We start from the raw sequence: 17,440 nt of genomic DNA on the forward strand, positions 1-17,440 counted from the left end.
AATTAAGAATCAGGCAGTACTGAAGAAGACAACAATGAATTTTATTTTGAATTTTCTTCCAATAAGCCACATCTTATATGACAAGGTGAATTAAATGAGTTGGTTAGAGATTTAAATTTATCGTGAAATCTAGCTGAACTGTTACGATCAAGACTGCAAGGTTGAAATTTACTTCAAAAAAATACAAAAATTTCAGGCTTTCAAAATCGACAAAATGAACTTTCTCAGTACTTTATTGATGAAAATAATTTGGTTTATTGCACAAATGTTGATGAGCTTATGTTGAATTTAGGACATGTTCATAAACCTGAGGACTGGTGCCTTTTCATAGATTTGTCCAAGTATAGTTTAAAAGTGGTTCTACTACGCAACGGTACAAATATCCTTCTATACCAATTGCTTATGGTATTAATTTGAAAGAGACATACAACGTGATGAAAGACATTCTTGAAAAGATAAATTATAAAAAACATAGCTGGAACATATGTGGTGATTTGAAGGTTAAAGCTATTTTGTTAGACATGCAGTTAGGCTATATTAAGTATATGTGTTTTCTTTGCAAATGGGACAGCCGAACTAGGGATAAATATTATGAGTGGAAGCATGACAAAGAGTGGAAGAAACAAGACAACTCCAAATAGGAAAAATTATTCATGAGCCCTTAGTTGAACCAAAAAAAATATTTTTACCCCCTCCCCACATCAAGCTAGGGCTAAAGAAAAATTTTTTAAAAGCAATGAAGGAGGATAGTCCTGGATTTTTGTACATCAGGCAAAAATTTCTGAATGTAATTGAAGGAAAAATTAAAGAAGGAATATTTGTTGGTCCTCAAATAAGAGAGTTGATCAAAGATGATGTATTTACTTAACTCGTTAAATAATGCAGAAAGTGTAGCTTGGGCTTCATTTAAAGACGTTTGCAAAAGTTTTCTTGGCAAATAAAAATCCATCAATTACCACGATATTGTTAATCAACTTCTTACTTCATACAGAGCTATAGATTGTAATGTCTTTGAAAATACATTTCCTCCACTCATATCTGGATTTTTTCCCGGACAACCTCGGAAACATAAGTGATGAACACTGTGAATGTTTCCACCAAGACATTTCGGTGATGGAAAGCTGTTATAAAGGGAAATGGAATTCTAACGTGCATGCTAGCCGATTACTGTTGGACATTAATTCGGGATGTGCCTGAGGCTATTTATAAAAGAAAAGCATCAACAAAATCATTCTAACACAGATATGGCCATGCAAAATCATAAATTTTACTGATTTTAACTATATTTTCCCTTAATTTTTTTTTAAGCGTAATTTATTTAAAACTAAGGGTAATAGAAAAATTGTATCTACAGATTTGTAATGTATGCAAAAAAACAATTCAAGAAATGGTATTACACTTAAAGAAACATTAAAAAATTGTTATTTTGTCTATCAGTGTAGTTATTAATAAATCAGCATATTTAAATTTTTAAAAAAAATTAATAAAATATATATGGATATGAAGTCATATTCGAACCGATGTGTGCATGATTACGAATCCAACACTTTCTCACTTACACCACAGAATTGCTTGAGTGATGTGAAACAAAATTAATATATAAAATTCTGATATGGACACCACAGAAAATATGATGCAATTTGGTGTCCACCACAATGCAATTGTCCACTTTATTAAAGAATTGGAGGATCTTGTCTCATTTTCAAATGAAATTAGTTTAAATGAAGTGCAGCAAAAAATGTGTATATGTAATTTAATGGGCCTACAAGGAAGTTATGTGTTGTCCACATCTGATTTTTTTTAATTGTGTTGTTTGTATTATTTTCTTTTTTGTTTCAGTATGTTGCCAATTTCATAATTTGACAGAGGCTCCATCCTTAAATTCTATTTGGGCTACAACCAAATTAGGTGATATTTACTCTTTTGATCCAGTCACATTCCAAGTACGTTTAAATGTTCATTATTATGTTATTATTTTTTTTTTTTTAATTAACTAAATTAATTTATCTCTTTATTCATTAATTTAAAAAAGATTCTGTAATTATGTAAACAAAAAATTCATAAGTTATAATTCAATTCATTTAAAAATTTCACTTTTTCTGAATTAAATTTTCTTTTGAATACAAAAAATAAATTTTCAAAACTTAACAAAACATTGTTGCTAAGTATGCAAATTTGATAATAAATTTTAATGATATATAATTTTTCTATTTACTATTCACACACTTACAAGCTGAAAACCCAATTATAATTACAATACTTTATTTTTGAATGAGAAATGAATGTTTGTTGCACATGAAAAATTGCCAACCCTTCTTAGCCTAGTTGTGATCATTCTTACTTATAGCAAGGGAAATTTGTACCAATACTGTAACAGTATACAAAGAAAGGAATTTTGTAAGTAACAGAAACAAGATAGGTTTATCCTTTTACAAAATACAAGGGATCTTGGAAAAAGTGGATACTCTTTAAATAAATGGATCCAGGCGCATATTCACATGAATGAGATATGTTTATTTATTTATTATCAGAAAGAAATTTAAATATCCCGATACATTCACACAGAGTAAAAATACGCAAGACAAAGTAAATCCTACTGAGGCAAATATTATTGCCTGTGTGCAGGTCTGATTGAAAACTTAACCTAAAATTACAATCACAAAATACAAAAAATACATATAAAATTACTCGTAAACAAACAAAAGGTATATGTCAGCCAAATTATTAATGACTAAATTATGTGTAGCATTTATAATCTTATAATCATTACATATTTATAATCCTTTGATAATTTAACACTTCTTAACCCTATAAATGATAAACGTTGATATTTCGATGGTATAGTCCGATCCACAAAGTGATAGTGTCAAACTGGTCGACGTATATAAAATTAGATAGAACAATCTGGATAGCGAGCGATCTGATCCTATCGTTGTATATTACCAGTCGATAAAGTATCAATCTATAATTCTGTTATTATTTTACTTGGTTAAGTTGCCTACTGTATCTGTAATTCTTTCATAACCATTAGTGTTTTGTTTATGTATTCGTCAATCTTTATGCCGTTTTTTACTTTTTAGCATTTTCTTTATTATATTCATTTATTTTAAGTTTAGTCATTTCATTTATACACATTGTACAAATGAAAGCTTGTATTTTTTTGTTATATTATTACTAGTTCCTTTCCGAATACAGTTCTGTACTGTATCTGTGAATCTTTCATTCAATAGCCACATTAGGATCTTGAATCAATAAAATATCAGTTCATATTGCTTGGTTTGCTGCACGTTCGACTTTATTATAATTTATGACATTGATTTATTTTTCTTTAACTTGTTTTATTTTCAGTTTATCAATGGTTATTATCAGAGGGTAATGATCAGTGAAGGAATTTGTGATTTTGTAATGTTTAGTGAGTAGACTGTTTGTTTTAATGAAAATTTTATCAGTACATGTTCCTTTATAGCCATCTGCATTTGGTCTTGTAATACCCAAAAAAGATGGTATGTATTGCTTTTCTAAAAAATTATTTAAGAATTCTTGACTGATCAAATTCATATCTAATAAATATTTGTTGAAATCATCTATTATACAGTGATCTGTAATATTTTTACTGTCATTAAGGTATTTATTTAGACTATTCACAAAATCTAATTTAGTTATTTCATGGGATCTATATAATGCAGATATTGTAACAAAGTTGTTATCCTCTAGTTAATATTTTGTTGGAACTTAAAATACTTAAATTATTAATTACTATTGTTTCATTGAATTCAGTAAGCCCCTCATTAATTTATATCACCACACCATCTGCTCTATTTATTTGACTATTATTATAATAAATTTTATAGCCAGGCAATTTGTAATATTGATAAAATTCCAAAATCTATGTCTCCACACACAGGATCACGTATGGTTTTATTTTAAGCATCTTCATGAAAATTTCCAATTCAGAAAAATTTGTATTCAAGCTTATGTTTACAAATAATATTAGTTTATCATTGTTGCATAAGATGCAATTTAGAACACTGGTATCATTTAGTGTTAATTCTTTGTTTAATAAGTCTTCAAAATCCAACTGCTGCTTATAATGTTCAGATTTTTCTCTTGTATGCTAAGGATGTTCTTGATAAATTTTGCCGTGTACACTCCTTGTTATCTTCAAGTGGTAGAGTTACAGTATATACCATCCTTGGCATTGTTTCTTGATGTAGGTTATCCACATTACCAATGTATCTATGAATTAGCGGTTTTATACAGTATTCTGTCATAACGATATATTTCTTAATTTTATTTTTTAATATTGCACACTTATCGCTATCTGTTGCCACATGGCTGATTACGTAGCTGAGTCTATATTTCTTGTTGCTATATTCACAATTATGACATTTGATATCATTCTTATTATCATACTGTATAGTTGTATGATTATCTGCACATTTCAAATATACTGAAATATTTCTGCATTTTGAACCATTATGCTCGAATCTACCACAATTGTAACATGGCTTTATGTTTAGGACATCAAAAACTCCACAGCATTGATGTCCTACATAGATTTTATTTTTATGCTCTCTTATGTGTTTATATATGTTTACAGACACTTCCGCAATTGTTGATAGTAGCTTGTTATTAGGGTTGGTATAAGAATGTAAAACTGTACATTCACTGTCACTGTTACTAAAATTCCTTTTATTTATATCTTTCTCTAGTTGCTTATTGTCCATATTTTCAATATTGTTTATTCCAATATTGTTGCACTTACTTTTTCTTTCTCTAGAAGTTCTTTTAGAAGGAGGTTTTTTCCATCAGTTCTGTATTGAGCTCTTTTAATATCACATTTTTTATTTTCAGAGTTTCACATTCAGTATGATCTTCATATATTGTTTCATTATGACCTTTTACTGACTCGTTTATGATCTCATCTAATATTTGTTCTTTTATGTTTCCTCTTATCATATCTTTGCCACTGCAGCGAGGAGAGTTTGCCAGCATTTTTATACCTCTGTAAGGCTGCATCCCAAGCTGGAACCACGTACATTGTGATAAAGGAGGCCACCGATATAATGAGGTTCCTTTTGGAGGAACTAGGTCCTCTTTAATTACTCATAAACCTAGTTAATTTTGTACCATTTCTGCTCTTTGAGTGGTTTTCTGAACATGCACATTAAACAGGCCGCTTCTTTCTATCCACACACCAAGGTGCTTTATACACCTCGACGTATGTATTCTGGTGTCAAAACATATACCTGCATATCTCTAATTCATCTTTTACTAACAATGGCCACCATTGAAGTCTTCTTGGTGCTAAGACCTCTAGCCCTAAGCCATCCACCTATCGCCTGAATAGTCTCGTTGGCCCATTCCTCCACTTTCTCTTCGGTTTTCCCCACAGCCAGGAAGGCAAGGCCGTCTGCATATGCGACTAATTCTGCATCCCCCTCAAGAACCTGTTTCAGCAAAATGTCGAAGATGAGGTTCTAAAGGAGTAGTCCATGGACTGATCCCTGCAGAACCCCGCCATACATGTTGAATCACTCACAGCCATCTTCCATATCAATAGTCAGTTGCCAGTTATGCAATAAGTTGTGTATTATGCCCACAAGATATCCGCTGACAATCTTTTCCCAAAAAGTAATAATTATTACATCCCATGTAACACTTCCAAAGGCATTTTTGATGTCGAGGAGACTCACAAGCGGAATCCTCCTCTGACACCACGTGCCTGCACCACTGTCTCTGGCCCATCATATTTTGTGCTGAATACTGTTGATTTGCCCATAACGAAACCATATTGGTTAGGGGCCAACTCTCCTGTATCATTCAACTCTATCACCAGCCTGTCCGCAATAAGGTATTCATACAATTTGCCTGTAGAGTTAAGTAGAACAAATGGGTCTGTAATTGGCACTTTCCAACCTGTATCACCCTTCTCTGAGATTAATATCAGCTTGGCATCTTTCCAGCTGTTTGGGAAACAGCATTCCTGAATCACATTGTTAAAGGCCTCCAGGATGGGCCAGGGGTGGGTGCCTGTCAACTAGCTTTTTAATTATGGAACCCAATATAAGATCCGGTCCTGTGCTTTTGTTTGCACTTATTTTTAGTGCTGCACCTTTCAATTCTGCAATTTTGAATCTATTGGAATGATTGTATTTTATGTCTGTCCAGTCTTGTTCAACCACCTGGAACAACTCTGATATGGTTCTTTGTGATTTTCCTTGAGCGAAAGGACGAATTGGTCGGCCAAATCTACCCATGACCAATTTATATGCCTTACTCCATGAATCTTCATTTAAATTTTCCAGAAGTGCTTCCCAAGCTTTTAATTTGGCAACCTTGATCATAGTGGTAAGTGTTTTACAGGCCCTACAATACTCAGGTCTGAGCTGTTCTGTATCATCCAAGGTACGCCTGTTAGCCCTCTGTAACTTACATCTAACAGTCAGAGCTGCAGCTCTCAAGTCAGCAATGGCCTGCCACCACCAATAGGTTCTTCGCTTTCCAGGTGCCATTGGCCTCCTTGCAAAACCACATTCTTCCCCAAATACCCTGTTCACAACCCTGTCGACCACACCCTTCACTTGATAATCTGTAGGTCTCCAGTGTGTCATTCTTGGCTCCATCTGGTGATGGTCACTAAGCATACTCCTCGTCTTAAATTTTCCAATCGTGTATAAGACCTGCTGTCCTTTCTGAGGCGATGAGAAGGTCCACTATTGAACTATGCCCTCAACCAATATATGTAGGCTGTGACCTAGTATTTAGGACCACGAGGCCCATGGAACTCAGCACATCTGCAAGTATGTAGCCCTACCCGTCAACCTCAATGTTCCTAGTTCCGTGGTTCAGCATTGAAGTCACCCATGACTATAACAGGCCTTCTAGCTTGTCTTAACCCAGCCCCTAGTTCTGCAATGTATTCAGAAAAACTGTCCCTATCACAATTAGGCGAGATATATACATTAATGAATGTAAACTCATTAAGTTCAACAGAAATAAACCCATCTCTTCTTATCATTCTGGAGATAGGGAATCTGCCAGATACATTAAAAATGGCCACGTCTCCCATATTGTCTGCTAACCACTGGCTCGCAGCATCCCTCCTTTGATTGGGCTCGACTACCATTAAAAAGTCAATATCTCTTCAGCCAGCGCCATCCTCCAGATCAAATCATGTGCAACAGCACTTCGATTAGAATTAAATTGCAAGCACTTCATTTCCTATGATTCTTACAGTCTTTAGATATTGCTCTTTGCCCTGTCACATCACGTGCAGCACATCTAGGCAGTTCAGCATAGGTGACCTTACAATGCCCCTTGCCCCTGCAGTTGTAACATCTATCACCGCGATCTGGGCCCTTGCATTGGATTGTGGTATGCCCATCCTCTGAAAACCTAAACTAATGTGTTTCCGGCCTCTGGACCTCAACTCTGCATGATTGCCACCCAACAAGAATGCGGGGTCCAGCAATCAATCTGCTAGCTTCAGCAGCCGACATGACCACCAAAGTGTTCTGACTCCCACCGTAGGATGGTCTAATTAAAGTTACCTTAGCAGAAGACTCAATCCCCAATATCTTAACAGCCATTAAGATTTCCTCCTTAGTGACCTCAGAATCAAGATCCTTGATGTGAACTGTAGCTTTCGTAGTATTCAGCTTTTCTCGATAACTGAAACATCCAACGTCTTTGTATTGATTCTTTTCTTGAGCTTAACAGAAGCCCCTTTACCTTCTTTTAACCTAACTTCAATATCTTCTCCCTGCCCGTGTATGTCTTTTACCTCGTGTAAAAGACATACGTTGCACCCTGCTGGCGGACAATGACTGTGGAAGTTTTCACCTGCTTTTGTTTGCTTGGCTTAGACATCTTACCAGACAGGAAAAGTTTAACAAAAACATCCTGCCTCTTAACCCAGTAATCCATCATCTTCTTCACTATGTTGTCCAATGTTCTTCTGCTAGTGGCAATCACCAGTTGGCGACTCTCTATGTTGAGTATTCTTCCAAGTCCCAACAGCACACTCTTTATTGTCTCAGGGCCCTCCCCTTCTACAATGAGGACATAGAAGTCCTCCTGATCATCAAGTTCCTGGTCTTCACCAAGGATCTCTACCGCCGACACGTTCCTCAACACAAATCCCGAAGTGAGGCCACCCTTGTTGAGCCTATCTCTGGCTTCAGGTGCTACCTTACAGACATACTCAGCGAATTGGCAATAACTTTTCCCCAGGGTATTTAGAACATAAACTCTATCCAACCTGCAATCTAAAGCCGGAACACCAGTATCTTCCACCAGTCGCTTGTGGGCTTGGTTGGGCCATTGTTTAGATACTACCCCTTTTAGTTCATCTAGAGACCCTTTATTAACAATCTTCTGCAACCTCTCAAGATCCACCCTGGTCATTTGGGTATACTTGTCCAATAGGTCCTTTTTAACCATCAACTCATTGAAGACCTCAGCAACATCTTTTACCAGGTTTGCGATCCTCTTAATCGAGTCTGTAATTATCTTCTTGGTTGTTGTGGTTGTCTTACAAAGATTCAACAACAGACACACACACACACACACCTCCACCTCCTTCAGGAGTGCAATATCAGAAATTCCCCCTTCCTCGGTGTCTTTACTATTGTTTCTGTGCTCTTTCTTGAATGTTCACCAACAGCCAGCTCAGCTTTCCTAGCCCCCGATACATCCATTAGTCTAGTGGACGGCGTGAGTATCAGGGATCTCACAGTTTTTGCAGACTTCTGAAAAATAGCCTCCATTTCCATATTATCAGGCACATCTGACATCCCTGAATCAAACTATTATTATTTTCGGTTTGTTAATTCCTAGTGTTTTGATACCTCACTTGATATATTTCAGGGGGGTGGTTGGGGAAAGGAAAATGTATCTCTCCAACTCCGACCCCGGATTTGTAAGGGGGGGGATTAATGAGAGGGGTCCGAATTGATGTAGATACAGAAGGATTCAAGTATATGGGTAGGGGTTCAGGAGTTATTGCAGGATAAAGTTTTCCTCTTATATCAGTCTAACACTTAGAAAAAAAATTGCTCACCTGTAACTCCTAGAAAAGTTTCTAAGTTGTTGTTTACAAGATTGTCTGACTTGTTGAATCCAGCAGAGTCGAAAGCCAAGCAATTCAAGTCATTGCCAGCGGCAATAAGGTTCACAATCAAAAAATCTAAATAAAAAAGTTGTCCAGAATCCCAAAATCGAAGTCACTGACACATCCACAAAATTATCCCCGATTGAATCCTAACTCCTTTTCCAAAAAATAAACCAAAAAACCAGTTAAAACAACAAAAATAGCAGAGCGACCAACAACATGTCTACTCACCACAAGTTTTCAAACTCAACTGACAACAAGTCTATTGTGAAGCACTTTCTAAACTGCGTCATGCCATTCAAAACTAACAGCAGGAATGCTGAGATCAGGATTGTTTTTCTGCACGATAATACATGTCTACACATGGCTGGCTGCATGCACAGCAGAAACAATAAAAAAATTTGTATGGGAGATTTTTGATGACCCTCATACAGTCCTGATCTCGTGCCCCATTACTACCATCTCTTTATACATTTGAAAAACTGGCTTGCATCTCAATGATTTAACGAAAGTGAAGAGTTGAAAATCTCAGTAAAAAGTGTTACAATCCCAGGCAGTAGAATTTTATGCATTGGGTTTGAAGATGCTTGTTTCATGATATCAAAAGTTTGGAATGAAATTGTGATTATGTGGAAAAATAAAGTAAATACACTAACGTAATATACTACATAAATATACGTAATACTAAGTAAACATACATAACATACTAAAGTAGGTATTTGAAACCATTAATTTTTTTTTCTTTGTTACTGATTGGCTCTTACTTTTTAATCACGCCTTATAAATCCGTGAAAAAATCTTTTATTCAATACTTGCATGCCCAAAAAATCAATTTCTGTTGGTCAGTCGTTACTGCTAATGTATTGCATTTAAAATGTAAAAAATTTAACTTTGATAACCCTTACTCTCTAGCATTTCTTGAAAAAGCAATTAGCCAAAAATTTTCATCCCCCTCCTAGAAAATTACAACTTTTTTTATTTAAAATTGTGACTATGTTTGTATTCTTTAGACAATTTAATTTTTTTTTTTTTTTTAATTTATTATCACCAGTTAGGGATTATTTTCTTAAAAATTAATTTTACTCAAATGTTTCACCTTGAATGTGGGAGCTCCCAAAATGAAAAAAAAACTTTTTTTTTCATTTTTCAAGAAAGTCCCACTGTTCAACTTTCGTTAAGTCCTCCACAGTATAGAAATAATGTTTTTAAATCTATTCATTTAACTATGTGTCATAAAATTATAAAATATTTTTCCATAAAATTGTGAAAAAAAGAATTCATAATTTTGGTTGCTTTTCAATAAAAAAAAAGATTATTTTGTCTTAATACAAGCAGAGCTTAAAAATGTTGAATTGCAAAAATGAATTGCATAACTTGATTGGCATAGCCAGGAAAGTTATGCAGTTCATTGCCATATTTTTTATTTAATCAGTAGAATTTACCTTGAGCTCTTACAACCAAGATGCAATCCAGATGAATACACTGGAAAACATTCTGAACTGTTGTATGAAGTGAACTTTATTTATTAATGCAGGTAGTAACCAGACAAAAAAAATGTTTAAGTGGGGTTGCAATATAGCTTGTAAACATTACTCACACATTAAAAAGAATGAAGTATTCTGTTAGGGGTTTGTTTAGAATTAGAAGAGAAATAAATATGCATTTACAATAATGGCTTATTTCAAATCCATTGTCATAATAATTAATATGTGGTCTGTGTTAATATCTACAATAAATAATATTATGGTTGTGTTAATATATATATATTTTTTTTTTATAAAAAGGAATAATCTTTTCAAATGTTCTAATAAATCATAAATAATGGTTCACTAATTTTATTTTAATTCATTATTAAAATATACTAGCCATTTGTTTTGAGAAATAAGAATGAGTGTTGTAGATAATAGGCAGTGTTATATAGTAGCAGTAGAGCAGTTATAGAAAATATATATTTTATCTTTCAAGAATACTTCTTTACATTTTAATTTTTTAGGGTAATCAAAGAAAAGGTGAAGAGGAATTATATAGCCAAGATTTAGAACTAGTTTCACGGAAAACCCCATTAGAATGGCTATTAGTTAATGGTTTTCCTCCTTCATCAAGAATATGTTTCACCGGTGTTGTATTAGATTCTGCTGAAAGGTTAGAAAAACGCACTATTAAATTAAACTGTTGTGTTTATTTACTATAGTATTGGTCAGTATTCTTAAGTGACTCCAACTGTTATGCTGTGGTTATTAGCTGTTATAAAAATTTTATAAAAATAGAGGGTATACTGAAATGAAACGACTAGCACTAGATAGGGAATCTTGGAGAGCTGCATCAAACCAGTCAAATGACTGAAGACAAAAAAAAATAAAAATAAAAAAAATAAAATAAAAATGTCAACAATCTACAATGAAACTACTCCCAGCTCTTCTTTGATTTTGATAATCTACAGAACCAGTTTAATAAACATGATTTAGACAGTTCACCTTTTTCAAGGGTAGTTTAGTAATTAAAGAGATAAATTATTGTAGAAAAATTATTATTTATTCAATGACAGTGAAGCTGCTACTACTTTTCAACATAATCCTCAACTGCATATAGACATTTGTTCCCCTTTCTGTGAGCTTCCTTATTCCAGTAGTTAACAATTTCACTTTAGTGTCCAAGGCATTTTTGCACCACACATTCTTGATTTGTTTATTGTTGTCAAACTTGGTTCCATGTAAAAACTTCCTGAGAGGACCGAACAAAAAAAAAACTGATAGTGTGAGATCAGGACTGAGATGGATGTGGCAGCACCTCCTGACCCAACTTTTGAATAGCTTACAGTGTCTTTTGAGCAGTATGGGGATGGGATGGGTGTTATTATGAAGAAGAATTAACCTTGTGAGAGAGAATCAAAATTTTTCCTCCTTATTTCAGGTTTAATTTTAATTTCTAGCATTTCACAATACTTCTCGTTGTAAACTGTACAATCTTATTCCAGATAATTGTTATAAAATGGGCCTTTTTAGTACCAAAACACTATTAACATGACTTAACTGACTGATGTGTAGGTTTTGAATCTTTTTTAGGCTTGTGAACTCAGATAGTTGCATTTCATACTCACATTTGGATTCTGGCTCAAAATAATGAATCTATGTTTCATCACAAATTGTTATGTGAACTAAAGAAGCATTAATTTATGCTATAAGCTGTTTAAGTTATGTACAAATGTGAATTTGGGTGTCTTTGTGATTTTGAGTCGACTGTCTCAGAACTCACCTCAAACACATTTTATGGTAATTTGGCTTGTTACATTTAATGGAATAGATAATACCAAACTCATACAAATTTCAGCAGTTTTCCAAATTTTTATGCTACTGTCCTTGTGAGCAAGATCATTAAAATGAATTTGCAAAGCGTTAGTCAAAACTTTCACTGGTCTACCGCTATGTAAAAATTGGTGACACTTATTTTGCCCAATTTAATCTATTTAATTTGCTCATAAAAATTATACACTTTTTACTATACTGTTGTAAAATATGCGTTTGGCTGGTTTTAAACCTTCATAAAATAAAAATCTTGACAGCAAGCTGTTCTTCAATGGTACACATTTTGAGCAGAGCCGACATCATGAAATAAACAAAGAAGGTTATAATAATGGAAATTCTCTTCAAACAGATATTTTCTACTTCAGGAATGTCAACATAAACATCAGACATCTTCAGTTTATTCCATTAAATAGTTTTTCTGCTTTTGCATTTGTCTCAATTATTGAACAATCCTTGTTCTTTAAATCACACCCTTCAATTTCTAGGATTCTATTTACAGACATTGCTGGTGTTGTGAAACCATCAGATTGTAAGTAGTGTAATTTACTGAGAATCCAAAAAAAGTTTTTTCCAATTTTATTAAGTATACAAATTACTTTCTCTATGGGGGACCTCAATATCCTTGATATTTATATATTCTGTAGTATCTTTTTCATTCATGAATTCAGTTAGACCCTTTGTCTTTTGTTTTATTAATGCTTTTTTATTTAAATTTTTATAGCATTAATCTTAACACAAATTTTTCATTTGATTTGTTTGTAAAAGATTTTTTATTTCAAGGCATACTTTGTTTATTGCTCTTTTTTTTAAATCACAATCTTTATTCAATTTTTTTTTTTCTAGTACTCAACCTAAATTTGTTACATAATTTTTTTACTTTTATTTTTAAATGTTGCAACTTCAGATTTTTTACTATTGGACTTTTATTAATTTTAATCTTGTTTATATAATATTATTAATTAACATATACATCTTTTTTATAATATGATTTACATGGTCAAAATCAACAAGTGGAGGTTGCAATGGCATTGATTTATGAAGGATATGAATAACAACCAGAGAATAAAGAATTTTAGTGAGAGTAAATATAAAACAAGTCATAATTAAAGAATATCTATTTGGTACTTAACAGGTAAGAAGTACTACACCAAAAAATGGTGATGAAGAAAAAATAAGAACTTGGAATTATCATACATCAAATGAAATAAATTTTAATATAACAGACTAGCTGTAAATGCATTTGACTCATTTGTTTCTTATGCATTTAACTGATTTTGCAAAAACATTGTCAATATTTCAGTTTTTAACAGTAATTATAAACTGAGGAGCAGTTTCACAAAGGGTGATATTTTAATCACACTTGTCACATTTCTAATCACATTAGAAGACAAATCAGATTATGAAAATACCAGATGACACTTAATTTAAGATTTTTCACTTGCTTAAAACTATGCTACCGTATTGAGTAGTAATAAAGAAATGTGAATACCTTATTTGTTAATTAAACAGACCTGTACTGGAAATATATGTTCTCATGTTATATATAGTCAAAAAAGAAAAATAAATATCTGGTTTTAACATTATGAAAAATTGTATGATTATGTTTTTACATAATATATTATTTGATTGCACAGGTAACAGTAATTAGTTTAATAATTTATTGGTGCATGTATATACTACAGAGATTAGGATTTTTTCTCTGGTAACTCATGACAAGTCAAAATATTTGAAAAATTGAAATATTGTAATTTAATTTCACATAAAAATGTTTTCTAAATAAGGATCTTTCTGCAGTCAAGTCTGCAACAGTATATCTTTGAATAATAAAGATTTGATTCAAGGACTCTCAAGAAATCATTAGGTTGTTATAGTGAGGGGGTTTACCATTTAAGAAAAATATCTATCATTGAATTGCATAATAATTATTCAATCAAAAATGTAACCGATGAGTAAATTTAGTAGTAATTTTAGTATATTGTTACAGGTTTCATGTTGACTTCCAGTGTAATTATCAGTCAAGTGCTAGTAATAATAAAGCTGTTGATGTTGCATTCCATTTTAATCCGAGGTTCACAGAAGAAATTATTGTTCGTAATACTAAAATAGATGGAAATTGGGGTCATGAAGAACGAGAAGGAGCTCTAGTTTTTAGTAAAGGAAGTACTTTTGTACTCGATATATATTGCTGGGAAGAAGCTTTCAAGGTTATTAATTAATTTTGATTATTCATGAATTCATTAGTTAATGAATAATGATAATGCTTAATTGTATTTGACTCTTATCATTGTTGATTTGTGTTATAAGAAGGGCTGTTCATATGAATGAATTGATAAGAAAACAAACATCTTTTTTACATCTAATGCCCTTTGATGTAACTTGTGTTTTGAGAAATATTTGAAAAACAAAAATAAATTGAAAAGTTTATTTTCTTTGAAATGAAAATGTTTTTATTAATTTATTATTTGTGCAGATATAATGTGAAACATTCTAAAAGTATGTAAATAAATATTACATATTAAAAGAGAACATTGATTTATTTATTATTATAATACACAGTGATGTATTTAAATGTTGCCTCATTCTTAATTATCATGTTCAAGCCACTGGCATTGCATGTCTAATGGCATTCATTTAAATTACTGTAAGACAACTGTAACTTGATTCTTTAAACAAAATTCTATCCTATCATGCTTTCCCAACAATAGAAAATTCATTACCAATTACATAAGCATTATGATTCTACAGATCTACAATGGATTTTAAGCCTACATGTCAAATTTCAGCTTCCAGTTATGTCATTTTTAAAAAAACAAGTTCTGAAATGTGGTTCAGTGAACAAAGTGTTATAAACTTACAGTGAATTTCACCCCTACACACACCTTCCAAAAAGAGAAATCAGATTGCTTTTTGTTTCTCCTTTGTGCACACTGCTAGCAAAGCAGGCATGATGATTACAGTAGTATCAATTTTGTGCAGAAGGCAGTGGTGATGAAACTTCTAAAGATGTGTTATGTTGAATGTGTAGATAATTTTTGACTCACCTCTGTTATTTATTTATATTAGTTCTTTTTAGGAATTCATTTATATTAAGATTTTTTTTTGACAGGTTGTTGTTAACGGTTCTGTTTATTGTTATTATGAGCATCGAATTAAACCACATTTAATAACACATGTTGCCATTTGTGGGTCTGTTGATGTACATACTGCTGTTTATTATTCCAAAAGGGTAATTATTTATTTAATTGTATATTTATGTTAATTTTTTTTTTAAATGAAAATGTATTAACTTTCGAAAATCTGTTACTGTTAGGCATAAATCAAAAAAATTATTTAAAAAATACTACAGGTAAATAAAAAAATGATTAATGATATTAAAAGTAAATTTACTTTATCACAATTAAGTATTAATAAAGAAGAAAAAACCTTTAAAATATGCTAATAATATTGAAAATTATTAAAGTTATTAGACTATGAAGTGAAAAAGCTTTAAAATGACCTAAACAAAGACATCTTTTTGTATAAGAAAAACTTAATTTGTACAACAAATCTGATGATTACTACAGTCAGTGGTTAGAATTTAGTTTATGAAATAGATATTTGAAGATGTCATATGATTTACAACAAAATACAAAAAATTAACTACAATGAGTCTGCTGACCAAAGCAAGAGTTAATACAAATTCTCATGTAAAATTCTGGAAGTCAAATGAGAAATTTAATTGGCATGTAAAACTTACTTTGAAAACTAAAAGAATACAATGGATTTCAAGCCTACACATTAAATTTCAGCTTCCAGTTATACGTCTTTTTTAAAAAACCAGTCCTGAAATGTGGTTCAGTGGACAAAGTGTTATAAACTTCCAGTGAATTTCACCCCTTGGCACATCTTCCAAAAAGAGAAATTAGATCACTGCTCATTGTTCCTCCTTTGTGCACACTGCTAGCAAAGCGGGCATGGTTATAGTGAAAATAGAAATGAGAAAGCAGCCAAAAAAGTAACTTTTTTTCATTAATTTATGAAACTTTTCCCTGTTTGTAAAAATAGCACATTTTTTCAAATGCAAAACATATTTTTTTTTTATATTATGCTTTTTAAAAAATGGGCTTTATCTTATAACAAAAGACAGAATCTTATATTTACATTGCAACAGAATCTTCTAGTCAAAATTTATTGTAAACAGGATTTAAAACTTTCAAGCCTGCACTTTTTAATATACCTGTAAGCTGATAAACCAGCAGTTTTTTGCAATATTCAATTAAATATTGAAAATTTTTCTATATTTACACTATTGCTGATGTCTTTTTTTTACTGTCTTCAAAGATTTTCATTTGTTATCACCATTTTTTTTCTTAATATGTATAAACAATATCCTTTTTTTATGAAATGCTTGATTTATATTATACAATAGATCTGATTGTATTATTTCTGTTATTCAGTCCTAACTGAATAGATAACTTATTACATTAGAAATGTACTTATTAAGAAAACAGAAATAGAAATGAAATTTCTTAGAGAACCACATTCATAGTACTCATGAAAAAAATAGTAAAGATTCCTTGTTACATCACGCTTCTAACATTTTTATCATAGTGCAGGAAATACTAGAGATGATGCTGTTCATTAAATTGCAAATAGATTAGTTGAATTTAGCCCAACAATCATGTACAATGACTAAATGAAAGTATTCAGGGCTATACATTTTCTTGATACAAATATGCTATTTCTGTATGTTCAAATACGTAGCAGATATGATAAAAGTGCTAAGCGTTGCATTAAAAATATTGATGCAAGTGCTCTGGCCTTGAGCCTTTGATTAATTAGTCCCTAACTTATGTAAATTCAGAAATGAAAAACTGAAGCCGGTAAAACAGGATATGCTAAATATCAATTTTTTTCATAATGGATAAATTCTGGGAATTAAAAAAATTGCTGTACTTTTTTATTATTCTTTCCACCTGTGTGAAACAAGAAAACATTTTTTTTAAATTACTGATTGAACACTTTTTGTTCAATTTAAAATTTT

General features: G+C 32.0%; 1 protein-coding gene across 4 annotated transcripts in view; it reads left to right on the top strand.

The window, feature by feature from the left end:
• The window catches only part of Pex23 (tectonin beta-propeller repeat-containing peroxin 23), a 158,501-nt gene that overhangs the window by 64,166 nt on the left and 76,895 nt on the right, over positions 1-17,440 (top strand). For all 4 annotated transcript variants that reach the window (XM_075364534.1, XM_075364535.1, XM_075364537.1 and 1 more), the window contains exons 14-17: positions 1,840-1,943; positions 11,109-11,257; positions 14,402-14,621; positions 15,524-15,643. In XM_075364534.1, the coding sequence (XP_075220649.1) occupies positions 1,840-1,943; positions 11,109-11,257; positions 14,402-14,621; positions 15,524-15,643 (593 nt within the window). The remainder of the gene's footprint in view (positions 1-1,839; positions 1,944-11,108; positions 11,258-14,401; positions 14,622-15,523; positions 15,644-17,440) is intronic.

This window comes from Lycorma delicatula, chromosome 4 (assembly GCF_047948215.1).
Source record: "Lycorma delicatula isolate Av1 chromosome 4, ASM4794821v1, whole genome shotgun sequence".
Classification (NCBI taxonomy): Eukaryota; Metazoa; Arthropoda; class Insecta; order Hemiptera; family Fulgoridae; genus Lycorma; species Lycorma delicatula.